The sequence below is a fragment of the Carya illinoinensis genome, chromosome 11 (assembly GCF_018687715.1).
Source record: "Carya illinoinensis cultivar Pawnee chromosome 11, C.illinoinensisPawnee_v1, whole genome shotgun sequence".
Classification (NCBI taxonomy): Eukaryota; Viridiplantae; Streptophyta; class Magnoliopsida; order Fagales; family Juglandaceae; genus Carya; species Carya illinoinensis.
The window spans coordinates 16,266,279-16,281,034 of NC_056762.1; the positions used below are offsets into that span (position 1 = coordinate 16,266,279).

Below are 14,756 nucleotides of genomic sequence, written 5' to 3' on the forward strand. Positions count from 1 at the left end.
GAATGACATTCAGAAACTTGAGTATGATCTCCTGGAGCTCTCCTCCGCACTCATTCCCGTCCTATTCAACCTCATCCAAATGGGGATGCTGTGCTCCATGCGGACCTGTCATGACTTCTATCATTCCAGGTGGGAACAGTAGTTAAGACTACCATTGTGAGATTTTTCAATCTCAGCAAGTTAACCTCTAAGCTACCATTAGTTTATAAAGCATGCATGATAATAAACATGGCATGTATCGCCATCAGAGTTTTCATACTTCATAACATTCTCAAGCACGTATTGATCATCTTCAACCAAGACCTAGGGTTGCAGCAAACATCAAGAGCTTCTCCCTTCACGCATGGAAACAGCAACCTCACATCCCTTTCGCCGTAGCCCTCCTCTCCACCATGTAAACAGCCACAAGCGCATGCCTGCCTCACGCTTCCACCAGCCACAACCAACCTCAAGCTCTCAACAGTTTTCTCCCCACCGTGTTGAAACCAAAGGCAATCACCATGGCCCATGGTAGAGCCTCCCTTTCCCAGGGCAACACCCTTGACCATCTTGGTACCTCCACCGCATGATGCTCTTCTACGTCCAGCAACCCCGAGCCATAGGAAGCCACCAGTAAGCTCTACACCACCACCACACACTCAGTCTGCCTGGTTATTCCTCACAGCCCACAGCCAAACCATTTGCAGCACATGTCTGAGATCCAACCTCCAGATTGCCACCTTGCACCACCCTCTGTATGAAAACCGAAACCACCTCCTTGTGAGATCGACATAACCCTTGTTTTAAGCAAGAAAAATAGAGCACGACACTTTCCTCCAAGCACTACAAACTAGCAAGCTGCAACCCTCCAAGCACTTGGGTTCTAAATTACAAAAATACCCTTGCCCAATAATTGTTGATACTAGGATTTATATTTTATGATATTTTTACGATAAAAATCAAGGGAAAATATACGTTTGGACATGAAATATTTTTATGGGTTTAATGAGGAATATCGATTTATGAGAGTTCGAACCCATGAAAGGTTAATTTTATGGTTACGAGGATTTTAGATTTATGGAAATATTGGTTATTTTAGTATTTTATGTTTTAATTATGAAGTACATATTTAATTAGAAATTTATGTAAGTTACTTGCCTATTTTATAGGAAATCAGTCATGCCCTGGAAATATTGGATTAACACTACAAGGTAAGTAGCATGAGCATGCCCATACACGTATGCATGGTAAACGATTTGTCTTTTACAATTTTTTGGTTTCATGTTAGTTACATGACATATGCATCAAGATATATTATGAAAATCCATAATTTTATGTGAAGACTCATGCATCAAAATATTTATGAAAATCCATGATTTTATGTGAAGGTTTATGCATCAAGATATTTATGAAAAATCATAATTTTTTGTGAGAGTTATGCATCAAAATATTTATGAAAATCAATGACTTTATGTGATGGTTTATGCATCAAGATATTTATAAAAAGTCATGATTTTATGTGAGAGTTATGCATTAAAATATTTATCAAAATCCATGACTTTAGGTGATGGTTTATGCATGAAGATATTTATGAAAAGTCATGATTTTAGGTGAGGAAATATGTATTATGACATTTTATGAAAGATTACCATTTCATTTGAAATCTATGATATGATAAGGCACGATCTCACTTGAAATCTATGATATGATAAGACAAGATATGACAAGAAGATATGCATGTATGATTATGATGAAGTATGAATGTTAAGATATGTAGTAGCTTATGTTATGATATGAAAACGGTAACATATGTTATGGACATATTGCATTGCCAGGTTGTACGTGCTGGTAGTGCACCCAGTGTGTCTTCTTTATGTATGGATTCCACAATCTGTGGCCAAGGCTAGAATCAAAATCTACTTAGATTTGCTAACCCTAACTCATGTGGGTCAACAGTCGGTATTGGCCTATGACAAGTGAAAGACAAGTTAATGCATTTCATGCACATATAAGGTTCATGTTCATGTTATTATGTATGTCACTATGAGTATGCATGTTTCTCAAGAAACCTTATGTTTTGTTATGTTTCTTATATGATGTGTTGCTTATTGAGTATTCGATTCATTTTTGTATATTTTTATGTTTTAACCACCCAAGGTGAGGATCTTTATAATGATGGAGCTGCAGGACAAGACTTGGCCCAAGGAGGCGAGGCAAAGGCCTAGACAGTTTATGACATGCTTAGTGTTATGATTTTTAATTTTAATAAGCAATTTTATTAAGCACAAGGGACTTGATTGATTTTAAATAAGTGCTTTTGCAGACTCTTTTGGATTTTAAGTATTTTAATAAACATTAACTTTATTTATTTTTTGGAATCTTTTGAATTTGGTGCTTCGTTAAGAAGAAAATTTTTAAGTCAAGTTTAGTGGCACACCGTTTTCCCGAGATTTCTAAAAATGACTTTATTATTAACCCTAGGGAAACAGGGTGTTACATGCTAGTTACCGTATCATATCACAAGTCCGTCCACTATCTATGAGTACGTAATTAGAGTCTTACCTCATGGTAATTACTTACCATGAGTCATGGGTGGCACCCACTAGCGTTAGGTGCCTTTTTTACTTCACTTCCGAAACCTTTTGGTCCCATTCGAAATCCATTGACTGTTTTTTGTCAACCCAGGGGATTTCACTCAATTTTATTCACTCCAAAGTAAACAAGGGAGTTCCACTAAATCCTCCGTCCTAACATTTGGGGTCATGATCAAACTCAACATTTCATGTTTGACTAAAAAACGTGACAGACTTGCATGCCTCATGACATATGTTCATTATGTAATATAAAGTTTAAATTTGGGATGCATTTTATCTGGTACAAAATTGTTAATACATCTACCTTTCCATTGCGAATTATTTCATAAAGTTAGTTTCATGCTAGGCAGATGCATCTTTATTGTCAAATGCATGGGATGTGTAACCAATGTTGCATATATCGACGTCACTATTACCCGTCAAATCCCAATAATAAGTGTGATGCATGAGTACAATGGACTGAATGTTTCTTGGCTGTTATCACAAGGTTATATAGAATTGCTATAAAATTAATGAAATGAAAGATGAAGAAAATGCAATCAAAGATGCGGAAAGGAATGAAATGAAGGGCTTGTTTGGGGTTGCGTTAGACGTCGTAAAAAGTGTTTAAATAGATTCAAAAGCTCTTTAATGATAAAATTAGGTTATTTGGTTGTTACATGTTAAAGTACTTTCTAATCTAAAAAAACTAAAAAGTACATTTCAAGAAAACATCAATTTGATGATTTTCATCAAACGTGTTTTTTTGGGGATAATTCAGAACGTTGTTCCTATTTTAAAAAAAGACTGTCAATGGACGAAAATACCCATACAACTTTCAGATAATTACAACTTTGCTCTTTGCCTTATGAATATTGAGCGTAATTGTATTACTATTTCACTTATGAAGCATTGAAAGAATTCTTTTTCATTATACTTACTGAAAATTATATTAGACTATTTTCATTGTTATTTGATTATACAATTAGATTTCTATTAAGGATATGGTCATAATCTTTAAAAAATCAAATGACTTTCTCTACCATTGTTACATCAAAAAACACTTTTTTATATTGTTTCTAAACAAATGTAACATATTTGAAAGTACTTTAGACATATGGTTACCAAACAGTATATAGTTTTTTAATGCTAGAGCATATTACTTAAGCTCTAAAACTAAAAGACCTAAAGCTAAAAGCTATATTACCCACCACAATCCCAAACATGCAAGAAATGAAGGATTAAAAGCATTAAAGCTTAAATGAGGGGCCACATGAACGTTATGATGCTATGGTACCAACTAAATGGGCAAATTGCCAGTTGGCTTATTAGTTGCACCTAATGATGACCATCTCAATGGGTTGAATTGCATCAGTCAGTCCTAGGTGGAATTGTGGACTCAAGGATTGCTAACCTAACACACAGGACGTAGCAGTGTGTACTGCCAATAAAAAGCAAAACTTTTAATGAATATGTAAATGAATTTTTTTTTATAATTAATGTATATGTAAATGAATGTTGAAGAATTGAATTTCCTTTTATAAAGAAATGAATTATTTGAAGTGAAAAAGGATTTATATGCACTAAGAAGACTGAAGTGAAAAACGTGACAGAAGGAGACTATGAATGAAATTGTAAAACTAGAAAAGCTATGTTTATATGTTTACGATATGAAGTAATACTTACTAAGTATTCAACTCATTTTTTTTTTAATGTGTGAATGTCCCAAGTTAGAATTGTAGACAAAGTTGCAGTACAGGACTTGGCCAAGGGAGAAGGGACAGAGGCTTAGGCACACTTTCATAAATTTGTAAAATAATTATTTTGTTAATTAAGTTTTTAACAAATGCTTGCGCACACTCTCTTTTAATTTTAAAGTATGTATTAGTTTTATTTATGGAATCTTCTATACCTGGTGCACGAGAAAAAGTAAGAAATGTTTTAACAAGTTAGTATCATCCAGTCCCTCACATTTCTAAAATAATTGACTGTATCACTACCAGTTAGGGCTATCCATCCGTCCGGCCAGACCCGAATTTCCTATATCCTGGCTCGACCCCGAATGAGTCCACTACTGAAACAACAGTTTCGTAACCTTTTCTATTACCCGATTATCCAATCCAATTATTTTCGGGTTTTCCATTTTTTTTTAACCCCATTTCACTTTTTTTTTTCTTTTTCATGTTGTCTTATTGGTTTTAATTCAACCTCGATCCATCTATCTTCTCTCCCATCCCAATTCTAGCTCATGGGTGCTCAGTTGTAATTCCTGAATATTCTATGTTGTTTAATTCAAATTTCCTTTCTCTTCTCCGTGATTCTTTCTTAATTTCAGCAATTGCTTCCCAAATTAGAAGAGAGAGAAACTTTTGCTTTATTTTTTTTGATAGGTAAACGATAGTATTAATATGAATAGGCATAGCCCAAGTAAAACAAGAAGTTATACAAGAGATAAAACCTATCTAAGATGCTAAAGAAGACAAAAGAAAATCGTGCATATTTTGGCCATTAAAGTTTACAGCGATGGCCCAGAGGACTAAATAAGAGAAAAAAAGAGAGCAAAGCTCCACTAGTGTCCGCTCCTTGTCCTCGAATATCCGCTCATTGCGCTCTCGCCATATGCACCACATAACACAGATTGGAACCATTTTCCACACAAAAACTTTTGCTTTATTAAGATAAAGAAGAGAGAATCAATGGAGGAAATAATTGACATAGAAAGCTAAATCTCTAGGAGTATAGATGATGATGAAATATCCGATGCAGCGTCCGTAACCCAAGAATCGACTCCTACATCTCCTCATCCGACATCTCAAAGTTTGTTTGCACTGGATGGGTTGGCGGCTGTTGGAGAAGGGAGCATAGAGCACGACATGATCAAGAATGTGTTTCTTTACAGCATGGAAGACATTTCCAAGGACACTGATGTGGTGGCGATACACAATAGCTCTTTGATCGCAACTACTTCTTCTAGCTTGGTGTCTAAGAAAGAAAGGCTTGACTCATTCTAGATTTTCTCGGGTAACGGGTAATATCCGATAAAAAGCTCAATGGGTGCAACAATTGCATTTCCGATTTCAAACATAAACGGGTCGGGTTTTCAGGTCGGAAAAGATCGGGAAAACAGGTCGGGTTGGGTTAGCGGGTTTTTTGTTCACCCCTACTGTAGGACGGACGTTTACAGTTTTAGAGCACCAATGCTTTGAGATCGAAATGAATTCAAAAGAGGAAATTGAATGGAGTCAATATTGCAATCATTCCAGCAAATGGCGGAAAAATATGGTGTGGAATAAAAAATGTGGCATCCGCACTAAAGAAATATCATCCAAAGAAAAACTGTAGTAGCAACACCATTTCGAGTGCAAGAGTAACCAAGGTAGAAGCATTTAATAGAATGAGGATTGAGCTTGTCAATCCGGGACCAAGATCATGCACAAAGCAGATACATCTAAAAAGATTAGTGTATAGAGAAGATTGAAGTGGTAGGAAGTAAGAGTGAAAAAATTCTCCATCAAGTACAGAGGAAGGCATCTGATTAATTAAAAAAAATGCAGTAACAACTTCATACCACACTTAACAAATGTTTGGGACATGCATTTGAAATATCAAAGTTCAATCGCAATACTTCAGTTCAGCAAAACCATTTTGTTGTGGTGTGTGAACATGAGATGTTTGATGAAGAGTCTTTCTCATACATATAGGTTGAATAAAGAGACCCATACTCTTTGGCATTATCATAACTTGAAATTTCGTTGCCCAATTGGGTTTTAACTCATAATGAGCAAATGATTCCCCTTCTTTTTGCCTTTGGACTTCCCAATTGTCATAACACTCATAATGACCAACTTTATGAAGATCCCATTATATTCTGGAAACTGCAACATTGGTCCTGATAAACCCCAATTTATCACTTATACATTGGGTTTGATAATCATGTTAGATAGGAATGACCATCCACAAATGTAACACAAAAGTGATTCAAGTTAGTTTTACAAAAGAAAAATGGATTCATGTGTATAAAATTCGTATGATGTTGCTCTAGTATTGAGCAAAAACAAGAAAAGCAAGATATGCTTATACCTGGCAAGCAAGATCACGAGAACTCTTTCCAAGTGGAAAGCCAGCTGACTTAACACCACTACTCATAGGAAACCCACAGTGGGTTTCAATATTGTCAGCACCTTCTTCGGACAATAAGTTGTAACAACACCCAATGCTAACAACAGCTTTAACATCTTTGCACTCCAAAAACGCCCTGATACAAAAAAGACAAAACATTCCTTCTTATCAGACCCTGAAAAGTAATTTATTTTAGTTGAAGTTTTAGTGTTTTGACATTATGTATTGCAGTTCCTTGACTAATTTACATTTTCATGGTTTATCCAATTTTATTTTACACTTGCTAGAGGAAAACTAATCGGAATATGGCACTTTAGGAGTATGGATGATGTAGTACTTCAATCCTGACACATATCTACGCCATTAATATCAAGACTTGAATAATCGGAATCAGGTTTGAAATAAGGTACAAACCAATTCAATTTATTGGGTGATTCCACAAACCGAATCGCACTATTCATGAGAATGTTGAATTGGCTATTTCATTCTTGATAAAAACATTAAAAATCATATATAATGCAATTCAAGCATTTAATGTATAAAAGAATATAAAATATAAATTTATTGACTAGTTTCAATAAAAAATATGATATGAACCCAAATAGTTACAATAAACATGTAATTCATGTATTTAATCTCAATTGTACACTTTTTTTTGCCTCATATACGAAAAAGATAAAGACTATTAAGTTATAAGCACATGGAAAATGTAGTATTTTATGCACAATCACAAATTTAATACAAAATGCTCATTCATTTCCTAACTTTTTCTGTTCAACTAAAGAAAATAAAGAACTACATGTTTTATATTTCAATTTTTCAACCATTCTTAATGAGCACAATGATAAATAATAATAATAATAATAATAATAATAATAATAATAATAATAATAATATAAGTTAAGTTCTATCATTTTTTTGTACAAGAAAAAAACCACAATGATCAGACACAACTTAAAAAATAAATACAGTTTCAATCAGATGGAATATGCTCAAATCGGTTTGAAATCAGATAGAATTAGTCCAAATTGGCCTAAATAGGCCAATTGAAGTGTTTTGGTGAACGATTAAAAAATTTCACAAAAATCGATTCAGTTTTTGACCAATTCAATTTGAATTGGCTTGAATCGAACCATTTTTTCAAGCTCCGATTAAATTTGCTTTTATATAAAGACTCATTTTTGTAACTTGTCATCTCAAGCTATGGGTCCTCTGCACGTTAGAACTTGAAATGGCCTATTCCATTTTGACTTAAGAACGACAGAGCCACTTATCAAAGGCTGGTGAATTTGATGTTCATGGAGCAGATTGGCAATAATATGAAATTGTACGTAGATGATGTGCTGGTAAAGAGCCTAAAGGCCACCTCCCATATAGCTGACCTCACCGAAAACTCTAGTTTCATCCATTGTGACCTACTGCGCTGGGGATTGCCAGATTTGATGACCCATCTACATAGATCACCCAATTATCTACTTCCTCTACAGGTACTAGTTGTTCACACTCACTTCCAGTGAATTCAGATATAAAGTCAGCTATTACCTGCCCTTTCAGCTGGCTAAGTTGTCAAGATTTCCTAGCATATTTTTCTAAAGAAGAAGAAGAAGTTCATAATCCCCCAAGTTTACTGGAGCCCGCCTATAGAAACATGGAGCAAACACAATGTGCAATTAACTCAAAATGTAAAAGGATAGAGTATAAAACATATTTTGACACTCACTTAAGCATTGTTACTGAAAGATCACCGCAAGCATGAAGTCCTGCAAGTACCAATGAAGTACCACTGTTTGCAACACATTGAGATTTTGGTTCTTCGTCTATAAGTTTTGCGTTATCTTCTTTGAACAATCCAAGGTGCTCAGCATCACCTTTATGAAGAGACATGCCTATCAATGTTTTCAACATATCAATGGAAATTACACGACAGGTGATTGTCTTGGGCACATTGAAGCTCCAGTTTCCTGATCTAACAAACAAGTTTTATAAGATAGGGGGGCTTGTCAGGAAGTGAAAGGCAAGCAAACTAACATCCCAATTACGATAGCAAATTAGCATCACCAAGCTAGACATCTTAGAGACTTTGTGCAATAAGTTAAAAGAAAAAGAGAGAGAGATTGCCAACTTCCATTAACAAATGATAGCATTTCCTAAATTACAACCTACTTTCATGGTCAAAGAGACAATAAGTGGGGGTAAATTAATAAGCCAAAGAATTTTTTTTACACCTGCTAGCTTTTTAACAACACTCAATGATTGACAGATGGCATTATATAACAAAGCAGTAGCAATTCTTTCTCATTTATGGTAGAAGAAATACTGCTAACTGCTAAATATGCAAGTCCATAGACTGAATTACTAGTTCATCAGAGCACAAAATCCACAGTAGGAGACATCAACTGAAGTTTCAATTTCTTAACATGAGACATGCGTTGAGGCCTCTGTACTACCTGGAAGGTACCATAGACTTACCGATTGCAAGAAGCAAAAAATCAAATAAAATACAAATAAAAGCAAATAAGAAAACAAAATAGATAAAGCAATAGCATAAATAAAGACAAGGGAATTCAAAGGAAAAGATTTGTCTATCCCATACTTAGATTTACGCATTTGAGCTGCATAATGCTTCTTTATTCGTTCTGCACGTGCATCTGTGACCCTTCCATGGTGAGAACATGCATCAATCGCAATCACAGAGTGTTGATACTGAAAGGATAATACTTGTGCAAGATAACCCTACAAGAAGATTATAATCACGGATGCTGAAATACAGGATTAATGAAAAAGAACCATATGATTGATGAGATTATGATTGAACCCGGCATATGATTGACTTGACTTTTCTTATATTTATGAGATATCTAAACTCTCTTGAGCCTTGTTGGGAAGATGTTAAGGTTCATAAAAAAATTCTACAACAGCTTTAAAACCTCAGCAGAACTCTCATACAAACAAATCATCAGAAAAGAATATGGTCTATATATCAACTTCTTACATCAGCCAATCTATATAGGCTTCATGAGCAAGTAATACAGCAAAAATAAGTTAGCTACAGTTGAGCAAAGTCAGACATTATATACTGGAATCCCACACCACAATTCTTTGCACATCCCTCCCAAATACCATCATGTGTATCTAGCGCTGTGGCCACTTGCATGCAACTGGCTCTTTCTACCCCACAGATTCATATTCTTATGTATTACCTCTTCACAAAAGCTCTCTTCTCCTTGCACATTCATATATGAAGGATGAGACCAAGCATCACTCATGTATAAGAACTGAAGCTATGGTGAAGATGAAAATCCACATGAAAATAATAAATTAAAAACATATTCTAAACAGGAAAAGCATGAATCGTACAATGGACAAGGTTTTCAAAGTGCGAGAGTTTGAACAATATTTTTTTATTGGCATTGGGTGTCCGGAACGAAGTCTTGACTAACCCTGGGGGTGCATAGGTGCTTCGCAAGGAGTTTCTCCCAAATGCACCTCCAGTAATGCAAGGAGGAATTCCCCCAGTCCAATAGCCCCTAGAAATTGTTTGCACTAAATGGTTTGGACCTTAGATCTTGAGGGAGCATACCACCAAGACTAAGGCTTTTACCACTTAAGCCACCCCTAGGGGGTTGAATTTGAACAATATTAAAGATGTGCTAGCCAAAAGTTAATACTTTTCAAACTATGAAGTGTGGTCTTGATAATTAGGCATTCGATGGACCTCAAAAGTGATTAACTGGTTTACTTGAGAAAGAGTCAAAGGAAAAGTTGTGAGAGGTTTTTAACTTGAAAGCATTCAACCAATTTGCTCAAGCTAATGTCGCATGAGTGCCATGTGAAGTTTCTGTGATAGCATTATGAATGCTTGTCACACAACTAATCAACCTGAAGTTTCCATTGGACATGTCACATGATCACACAAGTAAGAGTCAAGCAAATGCCAAGTAAGACCCAAGAATTTCAAATCTTGATCCCAATCAATCCTACCTCTTACGTATGGATATAATTATTATAGGAAGCCACAAATCATTGGATACTTGTAAAACATTGTAACTTTGAATTGTGGACTTAAAAGTTATGAAATTTTAGATATGTCAATAATGAGGTATTATAAACCTCTATCTTGAAATAAGTGAGCTACATGCATGCCTGGTGAATGATAAGTTTATAGCAAGTAGAGATTATAATGTATGCTAAGCATCACAAGTCAATTGAGCAAATCTGAGATTGAGAAGTATGTATAACGGTGACCTATAGCTTGATGAAATTTGAAGTTGACATTGGACAGCATGTGTTAATCCTTATGTGGAACAACCTTGAGTCTATGCTTGAGTCTATGCTTGAAATTTACATGTCAAATGGAAAAAGGGAATTGTAGCATGAATTTGAAAATCCGTGTTCAAATATTTTATTAGGATATGAGATGTGGTGGTATAATTGGATTAGACAGTTTCCATTGAGTTGTAATTATTTGATCCAAGTACATGCTTATTTATGGCATTCTATGATCATGGACAGATATTCATAGTATTGTAACGTATTCAAGTTCACTGATGTTGAGTATAACTATAGCATGCAAGTTGGTTGATGAAATTGCCCAATTTTTACTTTCAATGCTCATGGTTTGAAAAATACTAAAGTGATATGTTAATAACCTCTAGCGTGAGAATTTTTAAGCAGGATTGTGTTAGAAGTTTTTTAGGGTTAAAATCAATGTTGCGACGTTTATGAAAATTTCTGAAAATACTGTGTTCATTCAAATGAAGGCCAAGCAACCTCTGTCTGAATTTCATCAAGTGGACTGTGAGTGTCCAGTAACAGTCAAGCAAGTCTTCTGTTAAACTAGAAAATTGTCTCCAATACACAGATTGTTATGTTGACCAGTTTCTAATATATTTAAATGTTTTGGGCTTAGCTAACCCTTGATTTTTTCTTAGCTTCTGATAGTATACCATCTGTATGGTGTTTTGATTACTTCAGTTCCCGCGTTTTGTTATTTGATTGTACCCAAACATTGATGAAGTTCGTAACTCTAATCTAAAATTCTTGAAATTAGCCATTAGGGTTTGCATGATATGCATTTGTTATTAACCTAAAGGATAATTCATATTTAAAAGATAAACAGCAACGGTGTAGGAGTTGGATGCCATAGTTGGTAACCCACATCACAAGGTAAGCAGATAAACCATGCTAGTTTCACGAAAATTAACTTGTATTGTCATCACACTGGGAAACCCTAGGGCTTTTATTTTGGCAAACTAGGGTCCAGTATTTTAGAACGTAATTTTCTGATGTGGATGTCAATAGATTCCTAGTGATTTGTTCATTGGTTTTAAGAAATCAGTAAAACCACATCGTGTGGGGGAAAATAAGTGCACAAAGTAAGAGAGAATAAGGGTTGCCCAAAGGAAGCATTAAGCTCCCAGGAGTCTTTTACATGAGGCTGTGTGCCCTAGAAATACCAATATACCATCACATTGTATTTTATTTTATACTTTTGATAAAAAAAAGAGTTGAGAATTTTTCTAAATGCTTCCACAGAATTTTATAAAAGTATATTTTTATGATTTATCCACAGAGGCACAAAGCATGCATATACGCATACACATACAAAGTTTCGTCAGAAGTATATATGAGTTGAACATGCAGGATCAACATTTAACGGGTAAAAGAATAGATGACCATACGATTGCAAAGAAACCCATTTTCTTCTCTTTTATAGACTAAGATGCAAGTAAACAGCTAGTAGACAAGTGACGATGACATGGAGATAACGATAGTCTCATATATAATTTCTAGAGGAAAAGGCAGAGAAGAAATTGAGGGCACACCTGGCCAGCACCAACATCGACAATGGTATGAGCTCTTACACTGTCAGCAATTGAACTAACAATAGCAGAAAGAACTTCCACCTGTTAACAAAGTTGATTTCATACTTATCAAAAAACAAAGTTGATTTCATGAATAATATAAGGACCCACATTCAGAGATAAATTGAGAATAATTATAAAATATGAAACATGAAATTAAGAAACTGAGTAAATCAGCGGCCTACTTCATGTTTTTTCTTCATATTCATGCCCTGAGCAAGAACGCTATTCACTGAAACCATGTGCAGGTCAGGTAATGACTGCCAGAAATCAAGAGCTTATCTAGGTTATGTGTCAAGACAATGAAAGGGAACAACAAATATGCAAAAGAACAACAATAAATTGAAGAATTAAGCATAACCCTCAAATTTCGTGTGTAACTGCACTTTCCAGGATAAATTTATTACCGACAAAAAAAAAAAAAAAAAGGTAATGACAAACAGAAGCATATCAAAAGCTTAACAATGTTTTTTTTTTTTTTTTTTTTTGATATCCTTGGGTGTCTGGGCCAGCTTATGCGCACCTCGACTAATCTCACGGGACCCTGAAGTTAACGGTCAGGTAAACCTCCAGTGGCCCTGAGGGGACTCAAACTAGTGACCATTGGAAAAAAAAAAAACTTAACAATGTTAGCAAAATGGTCAAACTCTCACCATCTACAAATCATTTTCCATTTTCAACTGATTGTTCATGATTGTTGTTGATTTTTATCTTTGAATGTAGTTCTTGACCCTTTGTCACGGGAAGCACAACTAGACTCTGACTATCAAACAGCACGAACTCCAATAAATGCAAATACAGAAAAGAGATACATACAAGTTTACACAAAGTAAGATGTCAACAGCAGGTTGAAAACACCATACCATGTGCAAGTCCGCCGGCTCTCTTGGAAACACAAGAGACCTCAAGTTTAGTACAAAATCCTTCAGCGAAACAGGCCAGTGATCCTACCATCAATGTGGGTTATGATCAAATGACACTATCATATTAACAGAGATACTAGCTGTAACCAACAGCGTATACCAACGGCAATAAATTAATCCGTATCATTGAAGACAACTAAGAATGCATGCAAATATATCAGACCTACACAGAAGAACCAATGGCATAGGCTATGGGTATAGTTCCTATGGAAGCCACCCAGTCAAGATTTGATTAAAAGAAAATTTGCGATTAAGAAGAGCAGACCTGGACCACTCCAGAAGGAATAAGCAGAAGATTTTCAACAGGGTCCTTCCTCAGGCAATCCATCCATTCTTTATCAACAGCTTCCCACTGTCTATCCTGGCAACATCATCAATTTTGTCACAATTATAGGTAATGACTCCGACTCCCCGTTCGGCCGCCCAGAAAATGAAAAGGAAACTTTCGGACCTTGAAGAAATTGACCACGTGAGTGTGTATCAAGAAGGCATAGGGTCTGAGGAAGTCGATGATGGCGTTGATCCATTGCAGGGTGTGTGTGGCAGTGTCACACGAGTACTTGCAAGTCCCGCTCATTGTCGTTACCGACGATTGAGATGAGGAGCCGAAGATACTGCGTCCTAATTATTGTGAGTTGGATTATTATATAGGTAAAAATGAGAGTACGTCGCCTCGCTTTATCTCTCAATCTCACTGTTGGTATGGTTTAGTTACAGTACTTTAAAAAATGTAATTATTTTTTTATTTTTTAAAAATATTAAAAAAAAAAAGTATAATTTGCATTAGATGAACACCCAATGATCCAATATGGACGGTATCGCCAAGAACAAATGGCTCACATGTCATGAAATTCGGCTTCCACAAGTGAGATTTTGGGTTCAATCCCCCTCCTCAAATTCTTCAATATTAAAAAAAAATATATATATATATATATGGACAGTATAGTAGCACTACTGTATTATATAACCAGTTATTCTATTTTTTGGCATTAATATAGTGTAAATGCTAAGATTTAATTGTATAATTTAAATTTTAATATTTATATTTAAATTAAATTATATCATGTAAATATTTATTTTATTTTATTTTTTGAAACTGAAAATTCATTAATCATCAAGAAACAATACAATCTTTATCTCTCAAAATAATAGACATAATCTCCCATTGTCCTTCTTCCATCCAAACTACTTCTGAATTTAAAAACTTGGCATATTGTGCAGCAGCATGAGCTGCTTGATTTCCCTCTCTCTTTACAAACAGTACCCTCCAGTTAGCCTGCTTGCTAGTAGGAACTGAA

The 14,756-nt window shown here is 35.2% G+C and overlaps 1 protein-coding gene across 16 annotated transcripts in view; it reads right to left on the bottom strand.

Annotated features, from left to right (window-relative positions):
* LOC122280897 (protein RRNAD1) overlaps nt 1-14,091 on the bottom strand; it is a 35,051-nt gene extending 20,960 nt beyond the window's left edge. For 12 of the 16 annotated variants that reach the window (XR_006230084.1, XR_006230083.1, XR_006230080.1 and 9 more), the window contains exons 1-8: nt 13,910-14,091; nt 13,724-13,819; nt 13,399-13,482; nt 12,721-12,795; nt 12,497-12,577; nt 9,265-9,404; nt 8,392-8,637; nt 6,633-6,807 (exon numbers count right to left, since the gene is read on the bottom strand). Coding sequence is in view for 11 of the 16 variants with exons in the window: in XM_043092015.1 (XP_042947949.1) it covers nt 6,633-6,807; nt 8,392-8,637; nt 9,265-9,404; nt 12,497-12,577; nt 12,721-12,795; nt 13,399-13,482; nt 13,724-13,819; nt 13,910-14,035 (1,023 nt within the window). In the remaining 5 variants the exon portion in view is untranslated. The remainder of the gene's footprint in view (nt 1-6,632; nt 6,808-8,391; nt 8,638-9,264; nt 9,405-12,496; nt 12,578-12,720; nt 12,796-13,398; nt 13,483-13,723; nt 13,820-13,909) is intronic. The other 4 variants (XM_043092012.1, XM_043092010.1, XM_043092009.1 and 1 more) reach the window with 4 other exon arrangements.
* Between the last annotated feature and the right edge of the window lie 665 nt (nt 14,092-14,756).